Here is a 20,410-nt window from a genome sequence, read left to right as displayed (position 1 = left end):
GAAACCGACGGCATGCTTTCTGTAGGCGCGATGTCTGATTTTTTGACGCGCAATAGACACGGAAAATATATACGTATCGTGCGCGTCGGCCAATCAACCTCCCGCTTTTTCGGAAATAATAGATACGTGACGGGGGAGATTGATTAGCGCGACGTCCAGCGCGTTCCGCGTGACTCGAATGCCGTCACGCCAATTATTTCCATCGTAACGAACGACGATAAAATCATTGTTTTTTGTACTGTGAAGCAAAAATTGGAAGCGATAGAATTTACAAATCTAGCTCTCGTACGTGAAAAAGAGTCAAGAGATATCTATATTGTAGCGAATAAATCTAAAAAATTATTTCTGCATCAAATAGAAGTGGAAAACTAATAGATTTTATATGATACTTTGGCATTGCAGATATGACAAAAAAATATAATTATATCACTTTACATCGCTGTGATCGCTACAAATAAAGATAGAAATTATTTTTGCATTTTAAAGCAAAAAATGAAACTGATATAATTTTAACTAATTTGAAACTAATCATTTTATGTGTTTTAATATTTTTTAGTTAATTAAATATCTATCGAATGTAGAGACACAGAATAATATAATGCATATTAAGAAGTCAGATTTAACAATATTTTTATTTTTCAATATATGTTATTTTTTACATATGTCTATTTTTAATATTTTGCTTAAAATAAATATTGACACAGCAGAATTTATTTACATATCGAAAATTCTTATTTATATTTATTTACTTTGTTATTTATATTTATTTACTGTTTACTTCTCACTTCAGGAAATCCAATACTGTCTAGAATTTGTATAATAATTTAATTCAATATTACAGTGCAATGTATATTTATTTGAAATATATATTTTAAATATATATGTACATTTCTTTACAGCATCTATAAAACTAGAATTTTATTCTTAAAATCGACGCGAATCGTCTGAAGTGAGCTTCAGAGCTCCGCACGAGAATCGAACGTCGAATCGCGATTTGAAAATCTTAAGATGGCGCAGCCCTGTTTATCGTTATCGTGTTTCTCTGTCAGCTGCAGCAGCTGCAGTCAGTTGAGCATTCCACCACGATATATAAACGCATAATTTTACCTAAATGTATTTTCACTGAAATCACGTTATCGGAGAATAGCAGAGAATTCGCAGAAAAGTCGTTCAAGTTGCATCGGCATTGCGTTTATTACTCGAGAGAACGATCCTGACTTTTCGAGATGAAGGTGACGATAAAGAGTAAGTACATGGAGTGACATTCGAAATGTTTTTGCCGTACATTCTGTCTTGTGCACGTAATTCTAATGCATGAAACTCAATCTCTTGATGATGGACTTATGGTTATGTCACGGCCGACGTTCGCATCATTCGTACGTTTTTCTCGGCCGTAAAGCAGTTATATGTAGATCAGCGTCTACGAGGTATTTCTCTGTCCAGGTTGGACAGGCGTCGCCACCTGGCGATGGATCGCGAACGATGACAACTGCGGTATATGCAGGATGCCGTTCGACGCCAGCTGTCCAGATTGCAAGATCCCTGGAGATGACTGTCCACTGGGTACTTGAAACACATTATTTTTGTTGCAATATTCCACTAAAGTAAACTTTACGATTGCTATTTTTTACTACTTCCTCTTTTGTTTTATTTATTTGAAAATAACTTCTTGTTCCTTTAAACAAAAACATATATTATATTATATTTTTTATTAGTGCTATTGAATATTTTTACATTCTTTGAGAAAAAAATTAGAAATAGTTATTCATGCAATTAGAAATTTTAATGTAAGCAAAAATTCTATCATATGAAGTAACTGTTACTTAAATTAATAAAATTTATTTATCTGCAATTAAGTATGGTATCTATATTTTATGAATAATTAATTTTTTTATTTATCACATATTTAACAAGAAAGATTATGAATTAGATTAAATTGGAAATGGGGACAAATTATATAGTTAGAATTAATTAAATTCTATATACATATATTTTTCACATAAAATAGAATATCATTCTAAATTTTAATATATAATTATAGATCGCCAAGAAAAATCAGGCTAAAAAAGGATGATCTCTGTTAAGTGCTCGTGTTCACGAAGTGACCTATCTAAATTTTAGATTCTTTAGCAAAACTATTCTTTCTCTGTATAAATTGCTCCGAGATCTCAGACAAAGAATCGACCACTGGCCAAAGTGGTTAAATTGTTCAAATGTGATTTGTCGATTCTTTCTCCATCCGAAATCTCGGAGCGATTTCTATATGAAATAAAAGATTTCACTAAACTATTTAAAAATTTATCTAAATCGACAGAATCTAGAAATAATTCTGTTAAGCCACCAAAATAATTATGTAAGACTCAAAGTGATTACTAGAAAACTTTTTACGGCTCACTATGTTTGCACAACCTACATAATTATTTTGTTAGTCTAATGAAATTATTTTTAGATCTGTATCTAGTTAAATTTTTAGATACTTCAATAGAATCATTCTTTTCGAATAGCATCATGAAACACAAGACTTTATACTCCCAACTTGTAAAATACCGCCACGAGAAGGTCGCATCCGCGACGGCGCGCGATGTCGTGATATCGATCGACGCGTGCCGGTCGGCCGATGGAGAAACGCGGCTGGTAGGCGCCGCTGTCCCTCACCCTCGCCCTGGGCACCCTCGGGTATCGATACGCGACGAATGTGTGCACGCACGTCCGTCCGTTCTTCCCGTTGTTACCACCCTTCCTTTCCCTTGCTGCTAATCGCCAGGTGCACCCGACCGTTCACCGGTCCGTTGCCCAACACCGACGAAATTAATTTAACCGCTCGTGTACATCGTTTCGTTTCAGTGTGGGGGCAGTGCTCGCATTGTTTCCATATACACTGCATCATGAAGTGGCTGCACTCGCAGCAGACCAACCACATATGCCCGATGTGTCGCCAGGAGTGGAAGTTTAAGGAGTAACCGCCGCTTATCCCGCAGGCCCGCAGGTGTCAGCACGCAGCGAGTGATCAGGTAAACGATGCGTGCCTCTTTGTTCCTCCTTATGAGGTTTCCTTTTTGAAGAGACTCGGATGTAAATTGGACCGGTTATTTTAGGAGAAATTAGACATCTCCCCATAGCCTGTTTATATCTATAGCTGGTATTCTCTTATATATATTACATGGTTCTTATATCTAAGACCAGTCTTAAGCACAGTTTTAAGATATCATAAGTATACCAATCAAAAATAGAATATTAGCATCTTAAGATATATTATTTAAGATAGTCTTGAAATTCTCTCTAAATTCTTTGGAATGGAATCTCTTTCTAAAAAGTTTCTCTAAATTCTTTGGAGTGAAATTCTTTAGAGTGAGATTTCATTTCAAAGAATTTAAGAGAGAAATAGGAGTAACTATAAATACCGGTTAATTTGTACAATCTAAATAATCTGTGTAACGAATCTCTTTTCCTAAACCTCGCAAGTTCACATAACTCAGCCTTTCGGCATCATCAAGCCTACATAAATTTGTTTAAAAAAGCCATTAGGAGTAATCAAATAGCTAATAAATGCTAATAATGCTTTATGGCATGTTTATTTATTCATAGCATTTTTTTTCAAGCCGATTCATCGCATCCAATGCGCTGTTCGCCGTAAAACGTGTAATAAGATTTATACAAATTCCATACGAATGATTTATATGTTTTCCAAGAGAAAATGTGTCTAAATTTAGAAGCTTATCTAGAGTCGTCCATCCTCCGACGATTAGGTTCGCCTGCCACACGACAACCCGTTGTACATTCTCGTATGTTGTCGCGACTGATCTGAAATTCGTCACCTCGTGAATACCTAAAATCTTTTTACGCCTCATTCCATTCGGAATTTTCATCACAGCAGCACTTGCGATTAATCTCTCCTTTTCGCGTACAAAAAACGTGTCTTGGAGAGGAATTGTATAAAAGACGTCGCGCTGTTTACTCGAAACTGCATGGAAAGACCAATTTTTCTAAAACATTTAAAAATTTAGATAGATACAGATTTGAATAATTTCATTAGAGAATCATCAAAATAATTATGTAAAAAAAACTCTGATGAACTGACGAACAATGCTGCAAAAAGTTTCAATATTCTAACAATCAGCTGGAGCGTCTGTACAATTATTGGATAATTTAATAAAATTATTTTCAGATCTGTTTCTAGCTGAATTTTTAGATATTTATATCATCAAAATAATTATGTGGATCGTTGAAGCAATGCTAAAAAGTTTCCTAGCAACCAGCTTGAGCTTAATAATTATTTTGATAGTCCGACAAAATTATTTTCAGATCTGTATCTAGCTAAATTTTTATACTTCAGCAAAACCGTTCTTTCCATATGACATCCGAGTCTTCACTGTCAGTGAAATTTGAATATCTCTTGACCCCTTCGTGCTCTGATCTCTCCGCGCGACAAAGAGTACGTTTCCGGTTCAAAAGGTTAACGTGCAGCGTGCGACCGCGAATCAGCCTCTCTCCTCTCGGTCTGTTATCTGCGGGCAACGCATTGGCTCGTTGAATTATTAATAAGTCGTTGTATCCGACAATATACGCGTCATCAGTATCTTGCGCGTGTTCGGGAATGTAACGTAATAGCTGCAGCCGCGCCGCATAATCCATTCTCCCGGCAACGCGGTTGCGGTTCTACCATGCGTTAGAAATAGTTCTATCGCGAGCTCGGGAAGGGGGAGGGGCCCCTCTTTTTTTCTCGCTTTAATCGCGGGAATTGCGTTTTGCCGACATAATCGCGCGCGAGGAAACTCCGACGCGAAATTTAATGGAGTTCAACGCGAAGCGCGAATGGATGGTTAAGTCAAATCGCGACAGCGTATAACAAGAACACTATTTTCAGTCGGCACTTTAACTGGCCGATTTTGCGAGTCAATTTAACATTTACGTCGGCTGCGGGGCTGAATTATTTATGATTGTAAAAAAGACGGCCGCTTTCAACTTTATTTCTTTCGACGCGGTGTTCAAAGTACGACGGAGTATAAAAATAGCAACACGAGTCATGTTTAATTCCAAGAAAAACATGTATGATTCAACGGACGTATCGACAATTGCAGAGTGACTGTCAGAATTAGTTTAATGTCGAATATGATATCGTGAGTTTTAGAAAGAAAAAGGATTGTTATATAAAAGTATTGCGTTTAAGAAAAAAAGAAAATTATTTGTCAATGCTACCTATCAAGATCAAAGAGAGAGGCTAAAAAATGTCCTTTATGAATTCTCTGCTTACGAATTAATAAATATATGTCCGTTTCAATGTAAATTAATTTCAACCTCGGTTTTAGTTTTCTTTATTAATTTCTCTTTATATTTTTCTAATTCTTAAAACTAGGAAATGATAAAAGTAAATCAAACCGAGATTAAAGTTAATCTACATATATCAAGGTTTTTTAATCGGTACGCCGCAAATGATCTTCAAGTGTGCCACGAAAATAGAAAAAATAATAAGTAAAACTTCAGAAATAAATAAGAAAACAAGGACGAAGTAAAAATGTTTTAAAAATTATAATTATTTAAATTATGTAATATTATCAGGGTTGCCACAGATCTGGAAAATCGGGAAAAGTCAAGGAAAAATGTAAAAAAGTCTGGAATTTTGAACTTTGCTCACAATTTTCTTAAGCTGCTCCTATTCTAGATAATTGTTATAATAATTTAATATTATATCTGATATTTATAGTGAAATACGTTCAAAATTCGCACACTTAAACGATTTTAATAAAGTAATTAAAATTTATATTTTATTTAGTATTTTTATTTGATCGCCTTTTTTGATAATTGCATTTTTTTCCAATACTAATTTATTTATTTTTTTTTTTTGCTTGAATTTGCACCCAAAATTTTAGTGTGCTGCTAATCTTTTTTGCATTGTTTTTAATAATACATGCTAGCTTTCCTACAATTCTTGACTTTAAATGTTAAAATTTACATATTTTATATTGGAAAATTTTCCATTTTCATCTGGAAAATCTGGAAAAGTCAGGGAATTTTTAAATTTATTTTCTGTGGCAACCCTGATTATGTTTATTCTCATTTTAACCAAAGTGATAATTGCAATAAAATCTTTTAAAACGATAAAATAAAAATTTGAGAACTTTACGTTTTATTTCTGAACGTTGTATTGGCGGTATCTGATAAAAGATCTATGCTGAGCGCTGAAGCATGCTAATGATGTATCTCTCTAAAAATGGCTTGTTTTTTAATGTGTTACGAATTAAGAAAGGTTAAAAAACGCTGATCTACAAATTGGCCAAAGTTGCCACAAAACTGGAAATCAGAAAAAAGTCAAGAATTTTTTAGAAAATTAAAATTTTTTACTTTAAAAAATTTTACTTTAAAAAAAGTTCAATGTAGGTACATACATCATCTTTTCTTCGGCAGTTTTTGAATATTACTAACTTAACGATCAAATACAAGCAGTATTAGCGCGATATAAACAGTAATTATCATTGTTATGTTAAATTGCTCTCTCAAAAAAATATTTGACAGTTTCCAATCAGGATGAAAATACAAAAAAATTCAAAATATTATTAAAAGCATTAAGGAAAATCATGACATTTTGTCTGAAAATGAGGGAAAAGTTATGGAATATTAGGATGAGGAATTTGTGACAATTCTGTTTGTAGAAACGCACAATAGAGTCGCAGACGGATTCACGTCTGACATTGGCATTCGAAATCCGCGTCTCGAATGCACACTCCAGGAAACCCCGTGACCCAGTAATCGAATTTTGTTTTGACGGCCACGTTGTACGGTAACAGCCGGACGGACAGAAACGTCTTCGTGATATGTACGATCCGATTTCGATCGATCAAGGAACTGGACGGATTACGTGGGTGGGAGGGAGAGGTGGAGTCGATTTGCATTTTATCGGCGGGAGATCGGTCGCAAAAGTGGAACGAGTCGTTTTTGTCTGAGCCAGAGCGAAACAGAGTGTGAATAAATTCCGCGGCCCGCGTTTTCTCAGCCGGCCGGTCGTGCCACTTCCTCCTCGAGCTTAATTGCGCCGTGAATGGGCGAGCGATACGCGTGGTGATCGCAAGCCGATAACGCGTATCATCAGTGGTTACTTCATTCCACGGAGCACGTGAGACTGCGGGATACCGCTGGTATCTTATCTTCGTCATTCCGCTTCAGTTGAGTGACAGAAAACATTTGTGAGATATCCGAGAGATGTGCCATCTCCCGATATAGCGAGTCTAGAAACGTGATCGATTGTCTTGAATGAGGTGTATATCTCCACACGTAACAAGTTGAAGAAAAAAATTTGGTTTCAAGACCTTGTAAAATCGCGTCAATCGTAGACTCGAGAGCGTGACTTAAAGGAGAGAAATCGCTTCGTTAAGACAAATTGCGCGAGTTAAGAGTAATCACGCTCCCCTGGATTCCTCTTCCCGTAATCTTCGAAACAGAGAGGAGAAAGAAAAAGGGGGAAGTCTGAATGTCGCACAAGCTACGGCACTGGTGAACAGACCTCCGTGCTATTGCAGAGAACGGCGAGACGGAGGGGACCTAATAGGTCCCTTCCCTTTTCTCCATCTCGCTTCGTTCACCTCTTCCTTTAATAGTCCTTTCCTTTCTATTCTCTCTTTCCTCCCGTTCTCCTCGTCTACCATGGGTTACTCTCTCACGCGATACCACCAGTCGCGGTATACACCTACACCCAATGATGGAGGTAGATGGACCCCGAGATGATTGGCTCCGAGTCCAGTCTCGTTTCATAATTGCCTTCTAGTCCTTTTAATTTGTAACTCCTAATCCTTTTAATTCGTGATTCTTAGTCCTTTTAAATCATGAATCCCAACCCTTTTAATTCGTGATTCCCAGCCCTTCAAATTTATGACCACCAAGTCTTTTTTAATTCATTATTTCTTCTCTAGTTCTTTTAATTTAACTCCTAATCTTTTTAAATTATGATTTCTAGTTTCTCCTTTTGATTCTTGACCTTTATAGTCTTTAATTCATGAGACTCCTAGTTTTTTTAATTTATAGTTTTCAGTTCTTTTAATTCGTGGCTCCTAGTTTGTTTTATTCATACAACTAATCATATAAAAAATTCATTCGAGTCTTCATACCTTTTCATCGCGTTCCTACGGAATCGTCTATGCGATCTTTTACGTGTATTCTTTACTTCGTTTATCTCTTTTGTGAAAAATTATAACGATGCTCTGGCAAAACATGGAAACTGATATGATCGATAAGACATTTTATGCCTCACGAACTCTAGAAAGTTCACGCTTATCACAAGATCGCCGTTGCGTTCGCGTCGATGCGAATAATGCGTATTGCGAAATGAACGCACATTCGCGGGTAATTAACTGCTACACCTGCGATAGATATATGATGTAAAGAAACGAAACGATATGTGACGTGTTCCGTGAAGTGTAGTGCTCGTAACTCTGTGGAAGCACAGCGAAATCGACTTACATAAACTTAAATAATCTTGGGTGAGTGCATGTGTGTAATTAGAACGCGCTGGAACATAATTGAATCCATTCGAGCGAATCCTGTGAAAATACATTACGTCAACGATGTAATATAACGATAAAATCTAATATAATTTTATACGATAACGAAATTAAATTGATAACCAAGTTCTGAAGGCTCAGAGAATTAAAATTTAAAATAAGTAATAACAAGGCAATAAATCAAGCTGCAGTGCAACATTAAAATTAATGTTGACAAAATTACAATATCAAGATTCACACGTTTAGATCCAAATGTTTCACACCAGTCTTCAGTGTGGATAAAGATTTACAATATTTCAGAATACTTGTAAATCAGACTTTGTAGAAATATCTGTGTTGTTTGCTCTTGTCACTTATTTAAATTAAATTGCCTTTTAAAATTAATACTTTCTCATTTTTAATATTTTGAATGATTATAGCGTAGATGACCGAGAGATCGTAATGCACTATGAAAATCTCATTGAAAGACAACATCCCCGAGAAGAAACTATAGCGCCTTGACGACGCTAGAAAGTGTGACCACGACTTTCCGTAAAGTTTAGAACGGCAACCGCATTTTCCTCTCCCCCTCCTAAGATCTGGCGATTTTACGTAACGTGTCGAGCGATCCAAGAGTTTTTCCTACCAGGTCAAGCACTCACACATCATCATGATCAACAGTGTTGAGATCGTCACGAGACCGCCGTGGTGAACCTTTACCATCACCATCAACCGCAGGTCCTCTTTGCATTCGCTTGTGTCTCTCCCTTCTGTGCCTCTCTACACACGAACACACCTAGGCACGCTTACTCACTCGTTTATTCGCTCTTTCGCTTGTTCGCACGCTCATTCCTTCGCTCACCCACTGGCTTGTTCGCTCACACATACATACTCACACATGCATAAGGCACACACTCGTTGACTACCTGACAAGAACTCGAGCTCGGCCAGTCACGTGGCCACCGATCGCGAAGGATGTTTGTGGGACCGCAAAGTCAGTCTGTGGCGGTCGGTCCGTTGAGAAAGAGAGGATAGAGACGCTATCGGGTAGAAGAGACGGAGGGAAAGGACTGAACGGAGGAGGAGATACTGGATCGGGGATACCGCCTGGGGTCTCGGGATCGTCGCTGTTCTAACTACCTGTCCAAAGGCATTCGTTGTGCGATCGTTTTGGCTTATTCCTCGTAATTCACCGAATCAAAGTTTTCAAGTGTTTTTCGCGATTGGTTCCTATCATCACAGGAGCGAGAGAAGTCTTGAAAGGCTAAGTCGATGAAAGGAGGCATCATTGATGCGATCATGACGTAGGAATCAATAGTGTTTTAATTTTAGAAAAGGAGAAGAAATTGCCAATTGTTTGTGCGTTAGAAAGTGTGGATTTCAGTGCACTGAAACGTGGAAGACGCGATGTGACGTCAAGCGAGACTCGGAAGTGACTGCTGAAGAGACGCGCGGATGACGCGAAGACGAAGTGGCTCGAGTCAAAGAAGATGATTTTCTTTTATTCGAAATAACAATACGTAAATTAAATTAAATTCTTGGTTCTTCCAACAAAATTTTTTTGTTCCTTCCTCTATCCTATAATAAAGGAAGAATAAAGAAGTTTTATATAAAGAAATTTAATTACCGAATTTGTTAAAAATAAATTTTGATACGCTTCAGAAAAAAGGTAGAAAAGAAGTCCTTTGTCAGGACCATTGAATGTTTGGTGCGCACTGTGAATCGTGGCATGCGATAGAAAGTTTACTTACAAAAGGCGGCAAGTCAGGTTGCCTCGTTCGTTCACAAAGAAGCGGATTCGCCGGGTCTGCTCGTACACTCTTCATGGAAGGAAAGCTCAAGCGATCGAGATAGAAAGGCGACTATCGAGGCCGTAAACGTCATCTTGAAGATCAGCTTCAATGACAAGCTGAAGAGAGAAAGAGACAGAGAGAGAAAGAAAGGAGAAGGACGAAATGCGCGCGAAGTAAATTCCTGTATTGAGAATCGGAAGTGGCTTCTTGAGACTTTTAATTGACGTGCACGAGGAATAATATTTTGCGACGTGATTCCCGCGATTGTGTGGAAAATCGCAGGTCGATTCCGCGATCGCGAACGAAGAGGTATTTGAGAAATTGAAGACACCGCGCATGAAGCTATTAGCGAGCGAACGAAGGCACGTTTCGTGGCTCCCGCAGAATTGTATGCAAAATCGCGTCGGCGATATCGCGAGGCATCGACGCGATCGCGACCCGCTTACGAATAAAGAGGACGAGGTGGATTCGAGGGGAGAAACGAAAGAGAAGAGGCGAAAGAGAAGGAAACCCGGCGAATCGAGGGTACGCGCGGCAAGATTGCGGTGATTTCGCTGGCGCAACAGTGTGTGGAATCATGTGGCGACGTTGCACAACATTCCCGTCATCTCCGATCAGCATTTAAAGCATGCTCGTCCGTACGTTTTAAGGGAATAAGATAATTCCAAGAAACGCATGCCTCGCGAGTGCAATACTCCGGGCTGCAATAGATTTTGTACAAAGATATCCAACGGCTATTATATTCGTCTCCGACTGACAATACATCGCAATAAAATTGCAAACAACGAATTCCTATCCTACGAAGAATTTTGCGGGTGATAAAATATAATTCTCGCTGACGCGAGAAATTTGTCAAGCTCACAAAATATACTTCGCTTGCCGAGTTATTTACCGGCGTTCCTCGATTCCGTTGGCTTATAATAGACACGCACGCGATACGGACGATGATAAACGTCGCTTCTTATCTTGAGAAAATTTTGAACGAAGCGCAATCTTTATCGTTTACGTGCTAGGTGAAGGTACCTCGTATTACTGCTGACATTTAGTACCATGTTTAGTAATAGCGGTAATGGCATAAATATTTTTACGTGTATTGACGTAATTGCGAATCGAGATTGTGCAGTTAGTTGGCTCGAAAAGTAAAATTCAAAAAGTAAATTTTTTTTGCATACGTATAAGTATGTCGTCATAGAGGATGAGCAATCGCTTTGAAGGTTAGAAGATTCGAAAGACGAGCGGAATGCAGCTGGCAACCAGTCAAAGGCCTCATCCGCCTCCGGTGCCACCTCGACCGAGTCGGCAGGTGGTTGCCGAGGCCCTTAAAAGATCACCAAGGCCGCCGTGTCCCACTAGACAGGCACCACCGCCGCCAAACACGAAGCCCTGGAGATCCGATCAGCAACAAATGCAGCAGCAGCAGCAGCAGCAGCAACAACAGCAACAGGTGGACCCAACGGGTGGACGTACAACTGTATACGAATCCCTCAAGGAGTGCACGAAGGATTGCAAGGACGAGAATGTATCCAACGACAGAAATTCACGAGATCGCAACCAGACGCGAAATACAGACGCAATTGTTGAGGATAATCGGTCGGAGAATGGAAACAAAGTTACCTCGTCTCACGATCAACATCACAGACTTGGTACCGGTTCAGAAAAGCCTTATCCCACGGGGAACGTTCCAGTGAACATCGTGCGGAAGCGCAACAGTCTGACCGAGGATCAACGGCCGCAACGTAAGCTGGAGATCCGAAGAAACTCCCGCGGGAAAGACCTAACCGGTGCTCTGCCATATCATCGTGATCGATGGAAGAAGTCTCCTGATAAAGATCAGCAAAGAGAGAATAGTGTCGTCACCTCGACTGAGAAATTCGAAACGGCACTGACGACGACGAAGCCACCGGTAGCTATCCGAGCTGTCAACGTGTCCTTCGAAGACGAGCATCGTGCCTCGTCCTCCAGTCCGGATTCCGCTCGAGGGCAAGTCACAGTGAGTCACGCGGAAAAATGCAATGGTGATTTGGAGAAAACAGACGGGCGCAACGCCCGATCGACGCCCACGTGTCCTGATGAGCAACAATTGCAACAACAGCAGGAAACGTTCGTGGCTAGTGGAAAGCTCGGTAACGGAGGTGTCAAGACTCTGTCTCCTATTGAGAAATCGACGAATATGCCGAGCGTTGACCGCGCTGCCACCACGTTGCTCGTCGTCGACGAATCAGAGCGTAAAATTGCGCCCAGCGAGCAAGAGGACAGTAACGACAACGATAGCGACAACAATATTCACCGGCAGGACTGGCTGGAGGCGGGGGTTCGTTACTCTTCCACGCAGATTACTTTGCATGGAGATGATGGCGACGACGACACCGACACCGTCGACGTGGGTCGAGTCAATGGTTATGATCATCACGAAGAGGAGAGAATAACTGATCTTGATTTCATCAGGTATTAAAATGAAATGAAATCGCCGGAGACTTTACTCGCAATTGTCTCTACTGGAAATTAAAATTATTATATAAAAGTGGATGGAATTAAATTACAACACGAATGAGACTCTTATCCATTCGGCAAAGAATTTGAAAGTTTCTTATTGATGAAATAAATTATTTATAAGTGTCTTTTAAATGGCTCCTAGACGCTCAATTATTGTATAATTATTTTGCACAATATTATTATGTCTCTTAAACAATTCAAAGCAAACATGCTAGAGGTTCAATATAATTTCCAAACAGTACATAATATTATGTGTGATATCAAATATTGTACAATAATATTAATTATCTAGGGGTCGCTTTAAAATTAAGAGATTGATCGTAATGAGAAACTCAAAGCTTTGATTTTAGTTTTTATTTGCTTTGAAAATTAAGAAAGAAATTTTTTTTCCATAATTATGTGGTAATTGTCTTTAGGGGATAACATTGCTTTAATTCCCAGAAAATTATTCTTTACATTCTTTACATACTAATATTTCCTCGTGGGTGATAATAATAATTAAGAAGAACTTGCAAGATAAGAAGAAGCACTGATTTCCTAATTTAAACAATTTGAACATTTTTAATTTTTGAGTGTGTTTAAAATGTACCATAATCTTCTTAAAGTGAATTTTGATGCTCTTATTTTTAGAGTACAGCACTAAAAATAATGTGTTTGAGGAAAATATTGTCGTGCGAATACATTGCTTAAGTGTTCTATGATGTAAGGCGTGACGTTACTGCACATCAGCGCTAACGATGTAATAATTATCGAGAAGTCGTGATAGTTGCAGGGTCGCTCACTGTATTACGCGCATTTATCTAAATTCAACTATCCGGTGATATGAATGCATCGCTTTCTCGCGATAAATGCCGTCTCAGCCAACCGTAAAAACTAACCGCTCATTAGTGTCAACTAACATTCAAAAAATGCTTGCGCTCCCTTTTTTTATTTTGTCCTCAGTTTCAGTTCATGAAACCTTAATTAGTGCAGGTATAAAATCCTGAAAAATTCACAAGTTACACTAGTCTTTTGAGTATTGCTGTAGCATTTATGCGCACATGAATGTGCAATATTATGCAGATTGTGCAGTTATATAAATGAAACGAATAATTTAATGAATGTTACATAAAAAAAAGAGGAATATATTCTCGAGATATAAATATAAATAGAGACTAAATGAATATACTTTTTTCATAACTGATTGCTACGAAGCTAGAAATCAAGGAAATTAGGGAAATGTTAGGGAAATTGGAAACGGTCGGAGGAATTAGAGGAGAATCAGGGAATTTTGCAAAGTTTTATAAAAAAATTAATCTTGATTTTAATGAAGTTTAATGAAGTAACATGCGTACAAACATACACTTACGTAATTTTGAAATACTATCAACAATTAAATGCAAGCAGTGTTAGCAACATTAATTTACATTGTTATGTTAAATTGTTCTCCCAAAAATATTTAACGGTTTTTAGGAAGAAGATACAAAAAATTGCAAAGTATTATTGAAAGTCATGAGAAATCATGAAATTTTGTCTGGAAAAGTTATATGAAATTTTAGGGCGAGAAATTTGTGGCAGTTCTGGCTACAAGTTGATGAGGAATTTATTATTAAGAGCATCGACTTTTTAAACTGATATCGCTATCTATAATTGCTATCGAATCGATATCGCTGCACTGGCGTATCGAATCAATCTCATCTCAGCATGCGGAAAATAAGATGAGAAGTAAGCGAAGCTGAGTCAAACGGATATCGATATCGATAAGAACGATTGAACGATCGCACACTTCCGCGATGTGCACGCGATGATAATAACTGCAGGGTGATGTGAGTTATTCGCCAAATCCCCCGCCTTCTTATTGGCAATTGACATTCATAAAAATTGATTTTTATCCCATAAGATGATCGTGTAATGATATTCCCATTTTCTGTGGCTTCCATCGTACTTCACCTGTGACAGTTTACAAGAAGACCGCAGAAGTTTCCCTTCCCCCGAGTCGTGATATCGTGAAACTATTAATTTCATCCCCTTCACGGAGAAATCGAAGTAATATGTACTCTAGAATTCTATAATATTTTATTGACAGGTCTATATAGGAATAAGCGCTCACTTACGTAAAATTTACTTTATTTTTCTGATAAATGATTGTCGTGTAGCCATATTGTACATACTTTTTACATTTTATAAAGTAAATTGGTCGTGCTTACAATCTTAAAAATGTATCATGAGATTTACTTTACTAATAATCTTGAATAGATTTACTATAATGTTCTTTTTACCTTACATCTCCGATATTTTTACAACTAAAATATCTTGTTTGGCAAAAATAACCAGAATACTTATATGCGACAACTATACTGTTACATATATTAAATATTAATAATTAACGTCTAATAAGTTAAACATTAGCTTCTTAACTTTGAGTGTTTTTCATTTGGTGACACAAATGCCGTTCTTTGAGCACTCACTGGATGCCAAGAATGATATTTCTGTCACTAAATGTATCCTTTACTACTGAAAATACTTTTGTCTTGTTCATTGAAACGTGTTGAAAATATATCCCATTGTATACAGAATATAAATTATCTAAAAACCTCGCACTTGTATGTTCTAGTATTCAAGAAAGGATTGCGATGTCTTCCCTGCAAGGATTACCCCCGTTACCGAGAAGCTTGAGTGGCTTCAACCTGAGCGGTCGCGGCGAGAGCGGCGAGCCGCCTCCACCGCCCACGAGGTCGTCCAGTAAATCCCAAAGAGGCAGCAAAACGTCGCTGCAAACATCATCATCGAGACCGTCTCCACCTGCCAGACAACTTACTACCTTGGATACCCAACTAGCAGTGCTCAGGAGAGAAATGGTATTATTCCGAAAATTGTTTTCACTCTTTTATCTCTCCGTTAACATCGCGCTCTCGTTATTTTAGTCGTAAAATGTATTTCTCGATGTTTCTCGATGTCTCGTGAAAATGATAGTTGCTGCGCAATATAGAACTGGTTTGCAGACTATCAGGATTTTTTTTCTGATTTTTAACATCTAGTGACGTTAGTTATTTATATACGATAAGATAAGAGATATATATGTGCAGAAAGAGAGAGAGAGAGAGAGAGAGAGAGAGAGAGAGAGAGAGAGAGAGAGAGAGAATCTTTGTTACAATTTTCCCAAGAAAGTTGTAGTCTTTAAAGTAATGATACTCAATCGTTCAATGATTTAGTAATATAAAATTATTTTATTTTTTTAAGGATCTTTAGGCAAACGAAATGCAGAAATACGGAGAATGATTAATTTATTTTGACACGATAAAATAATGTGCAATCTGGATGGAGAAATAAAATGTTTTAAGAGTTTTGCGGATGCGATTTTTAGATGACTGAAGCAACTGAGAGTGATTAGAAATGAATAATTGAAATCTTTTACGATTAGAAAATTATTTGACCATTGGATTGGATTTTACGGCACGTGTAGCAGAGTATCACTCGACATGCGGTCAGTAAATTGTCGATGCGATTCAAATTGGTGCCTGAAATTGTGCATCCCATAATGGCAGCCATTAACTCTAATAGAAACCATTAGTCATCTATCACGGCGCGAAACGTATATTTACGAGCATGTACAGGAAAATTCCACGCCTACGCGTGCAACAAGCACGTGCGATTTCAGAATGATCATCGAGATTCTTCCGCTGTCATCGATCGCGACGGAAGCTGTAACAAATTATTCGCACGACTCTCATTTCTGTAAACCACATTTGTGTATCATTTGAATTTTTTAAACATGACACAAAGTGTTCGCGTGTTTAAAATATTTTTCAAACTTTTATTCTATCCATATTGGTTTTGTGTCTATGATCCAGTTTCTATCGAAATCCTTAATTCAGTTTTACTTCGATACTTAGATCATTTTTCTCTTTGTTATGTTTCATAATTTTTATTTCTTATTTCGGATAATATTTTTTTTTGGTTTTCTAATTCTTTTTATATTATCTTTGTTATTTTTGTTTACAAATTTAATTTTTTTCTTTTAAATAGTTTCGTCTTTTGATTTTTACTTGGAACTATTCCTTGTCTTTTAAACTTCGATCCTTGCCACTCCTTATCCTCGATATTCCGTCGCGTCAGTCCGATCACGTTCCGCGAACCTTCATTTTCCTCTCGGTCGTCGTTGTCCACCTCTGTTGCTCTCCTGTCTGTTTCTCCCGATCCTTCCGCGTTTGGGCGACCCGGATGACCCGTTACCTCGAGGCCGCGATCGCGTGAGTAAATTGCGCCGCACGATGAGCGTGTATTTTATGCGTGGGATCATAAGCAGCGAGGGAAACCAGAGTATATCATACCGCGATAGAGAAAGACAGGACGCGCTTATATCACTCAACCGTGCGGAGGCGCCGCTTTTTAATAGCTATATTACCTTGCAAGTTTGCTGCGCAAACATACTTCACATGCCTACTGATAGTTACACGTATTCATCTACGTCGATTAACGATTGAAATTCTAAAAGGCTTTGTGTTTATTTCAAATAAAATTACTACAATATCTCTTGGCGTACATCTCATTAGTAGCTCAACAATCTCATTATCGCGTCGACGACTAATGATTGAGATTCTAAAAGACTGTTTATTTCAAATAAAATTACTATCTTTTTATGTACATCTCATTAGCAATTCAATTTTATCGTCGCTTTGCAACTACGTAGAAAGTATTTTGCTGAATTATATGAGAATCTCAAATATGATAGCATCTTATATAATTATTTTAATAGTCAAACGAAATTTATTCAGACTTGTATTTAACTGAATTTTTAGAATATTTTAACAAAACCGTTCTTTTCGTTAGAAATTTGAACGTCTCATTGATTCAGCGATCGCTATATATTCGTTTCGTATAAAAATATTGTCGTATCATGCCGACGTTTGCACCACGTTTGCATGGCATTGCGGCAATCTTCCCGAAATTAACTGTAACGGGATCTTGAGTAGGATCTCTCCGAGGAGAAGAGCTCTCGTGATGAACTCTTGTTGGATCTCCGTTCGCGTCAACATCTCGACTCGCGTATCTAAGTTGGGCTAATAATTTAATAGTCAATCCAGACACGGGAAGCGAGTTCGTACAGCCGCTCCCACGCTACGTTCCCTCAGGCATGATTTTACTCCTCTGTACCCTTTTTCTCGCTCCTTTTCACCTTCGTTCTCTCTTCTGCTCTTCGTCATCGTCCCTCTTCTAGCTTCATTTCTCTTCGTCGTGTTGTCCGCTCGCGTCTCTCATATTCTTCTCGTTCTCCTTTTCCACGTCTCTCCTATACAACTCCCTCTTCCTCAGTTCCCACGGCCAAGCAGCCGCCAAGCTGCTTGGAAATGCGTCGTTTCAGTTCGTAAATCACGAGGTAACATTTACCTTGGAGACCGTATGGTAAAAGTGAATGCGTTCCTCCAGCTTCTATATATTGAACTCTATGTGAAATTTCGCAGCAATCCATGATGGCGAATAATGAAGAAAAGTCACGGGGTTACGAAAAATAATGATCGTAGAATCTCTTTAATAAATATCTAAAAGTCAATCTTTTATAGAATAAAATTTATGTAAGCAGTAACATTATTATCTAAGTATTTTATATATTTATTTCTAATTCGAAATCGAGATGTTGTAAAATTCGAGTTAACTTAGTTTTCAATATCATAAAACAATATATAGGCCTCAAAGCGATAATTGCTTATACACATATTTTACGTGTCTATCGTAAAATCTCACTGCAATATCACAATCTTTTTTTCATTTTCAATTTTCAGTGCATTACAATAATTATTACTTTCGCATTTGCAGTTTGGTCTGCGGCAACTCGATCTCTCGTTATTGTCGCAATTGTGGTCCTTGAACGAGTCGATCCAGGAGTTCCGACAATTACTGCAGGAACAGGAGGATCGAGCGCCTTCACCGTCGCCCAGCAGCGAAGAAGGAGAAGATATGACTTATGGGGTGCATCCGCCGCCGCCACCAAGAAGACCGGCACCCACACTACATCATCGGCCGCCACGACCTCCCAGGCCACCCAGGCCATCAGCCAGTGACGAGTCACCATCGAGCGAGGAGTATGGGGCCGTTTGACGTATCGTCACTGAGAGGAAGAAGTACTCAAAAAGGTCTCGGTCCTCTCATCGCACCTAGAACGGCGTTCCAGCGAGCGCCAGTATCTCCGAAACATGAGAAAAAAACCTCAAAGACTTTCGTGAAAATGAAAACTACTATCAAAATTGGTGGTCAAGATTTGCGCGTGCACGCGCTTCGTGATATTCGATTGCGAATTTCTGATTCCTAAGAAGTACCTGCAACGTCGCTTGCAGAACCATTCGAGATCGTTCTTTAATTTGTGACCGGAATTGATGATCGAATCGGTCGGTTGGCTAAAAGATTATTTCGCGGTAGATTAGTCGTGGTCGCGCGTACAGTACTATCTGCGTAACTATCCGGAGAAGTTGTCTGCTTTTCCCGCAGGCCGTCGTTTAGAGAACTATTCGAGATTATCTGTGACCGCTATTTCAGCACGAAAAGATTGATGATCGAATCAAAACTCGACGGTGGAAGACCGCAGTAGTTCAGCCGCCAATACGCGAAAGTTGTTTCACATATGCAAGATAATAATCACTTCTCACAGAACTTCTGCCCGGAGAAGAGCATCGACTTGCCAATTTGCAATAATGACATTCCGTATATATCGCGCTCTAAATAAGGAAGGACTCGATTGCCGCGAGCGAGAGAGCTGACTTCAGCTCGGCGCGCCGCTCTCCTCTCTACTTGTGATAACGCTCGAAGGGGCCTTTGATTAATGATAATCGCACCCATTTGTGCGGATTAAGATTTCTCCGCGACTCCGCTCTGCTATAGAGCAATTGTAACAGATCCGAGCCCAAAGCATCGCGATTTTTTCGTGTTGTGATCCAAGAAAAGACGTGATTCTTTGGCATCATCAACCGAGAAACAGCGACTGGTGAAAGAATCACAGTGTTCTCTTCTCTTCCATGTTTTTTAATATTGTTGCATACCCGTCGCAAAACTTATCCTCGTTGCTGCCGTCGGGTTACCTGCGCAATTAGATCTGCCATACACGCGAAGAGAATGGATAAATTTAATATCTTTTAAAAGCAATATTTAACAGAATTTGTAAATGTTTGATTTCTAGACATTACAGATATATAAAATAAGCCTTATAGGTATATAATATCTTACAGCAAATCTTCGCGTGTACGGCATTTTTGGGAAAACGAAAATTGTCAATGTTCCACGACGCCCTTTCGTGTAGATTAGAACTGTGTAAAGATATGTAAGACTATGTGCAAAATAAATGAGACTTAATTTAAATATACGCTGACTCGTAACAAGCGTTACGTAATGCAACTACGTAATACAACCTTTTCTTGTATGCATCGTTGTTCTGACACAGATAGTTAGCAATCGACAATGCTGCACCTACTTGCATGTATGCAAATTGCATCTCGTTCCGATGCAGGGTGTGTGCGGAAATAAATAGTGCAATAGCAGGACAATGAGGACAAAGAAATTGCTGTATGAGACTCTTGCGTCATCCAAGATGCTGCAATAATTCGTATTATGCTTGTTTCGATTGCATACTAATTAAATTTTTTTTCTATTTAATCCTCGATATAACATTAATTTGTAAATTATAAGACA

At 38.5% G+C, this 20,410-nt stretch overlaps 2 protein-coding genes and 1 long non-coding RNA gene across 4 annotated transcripts; 2 read left to right on the top strand and 1 right to left on the bottom strand.

The window, feature by feature from the left end:
• The first annotated feature begins 38 nt into the window (after positions 1–38).
• lmgA (anaphase promoting complex subunit lemming A) lies at positions 39–15,499 on the top strand. Its single transcript, XM_087413150.1, has 5 exons — positions 39–285; positions 900–1,245; positions 1,444–1,563; positions 2,845–3,011; positions 15,348–15,499. Exons 2-4 carry the CDS (start codon positions 1,227–1,229, stop codon positions 2,958–2,960), a joined length of 255 nt encoding a protein of 84 aa, XP_087269276.1. The 5' UTR covers positions 39–285; positions 900–1,226; the 3' UTR covers positions 2,961–3,011; positions 15,348–15,499.
• On the bottom strand, positions 614–2,689 carry LOC147907412 (uncharacterized). Its single transcript, XR_015547337.1, has 2 exons — positions 2,548–2,689; positions 614–1,566 (listed from the first exon to the last, which is right to left on the bottom strand). It is a non-coding gene; the product is annotated as an uncharacterized LOC147907412 (long non-coding RNA).
• On the top strand, positions 2,872–20,084 carry LOC105152176 (uncharacterized). Of its 2 annotated transcripts, none has more exons than XM_087413148.1 (4): positions 2,872–3,011; positions 8,909–12,706; positions 15,348–15,591; positions 18,548–20,084. In XM_087413148.1, exons 2-4 carry the CDS (start codon positions 11,502–11,504, stop codon positions 18,827–18,829), a joined length of 1,731 nt encoding a protein of 576 aa, XP_087269274.1. In that variant the 5' UTR covers positions 2,872–3,011; positions 8,909–11,501; the 3' UTR covers positions 18,830–20,084. The 2 variants fall into 2 exon arrangements, with proteins under 2 accessions (XP_087269274.1, XP_087269275.1); XM_087413149.1 differs by lacking the exon at positions 2,872–3,011 and adding an exon at positions 8,258–8,468.
• Positions 20,085–20,410: the final 326 nt, after the last annotated feature.

This window comes from Acromyrmex echinatior, chromosome 14 (genome assembly GCF_024713525.1).
Source record: "Acromyrmex echinatior isolate Ae372 chromosome 14, ASM2471352v2, whole genome shotgun sequence".
Lineage (NCBI taxonomy): Eukaryota > Metazoa > Arthropoda > Insecta > Hymenoptera > Formicidae > Acromyrmex > Acromyrmex echinatior.
Note: the sequence above shows the minus strand (reverse complement) of the source record. Positions and strands in the feature narration are given on the sequence as shown.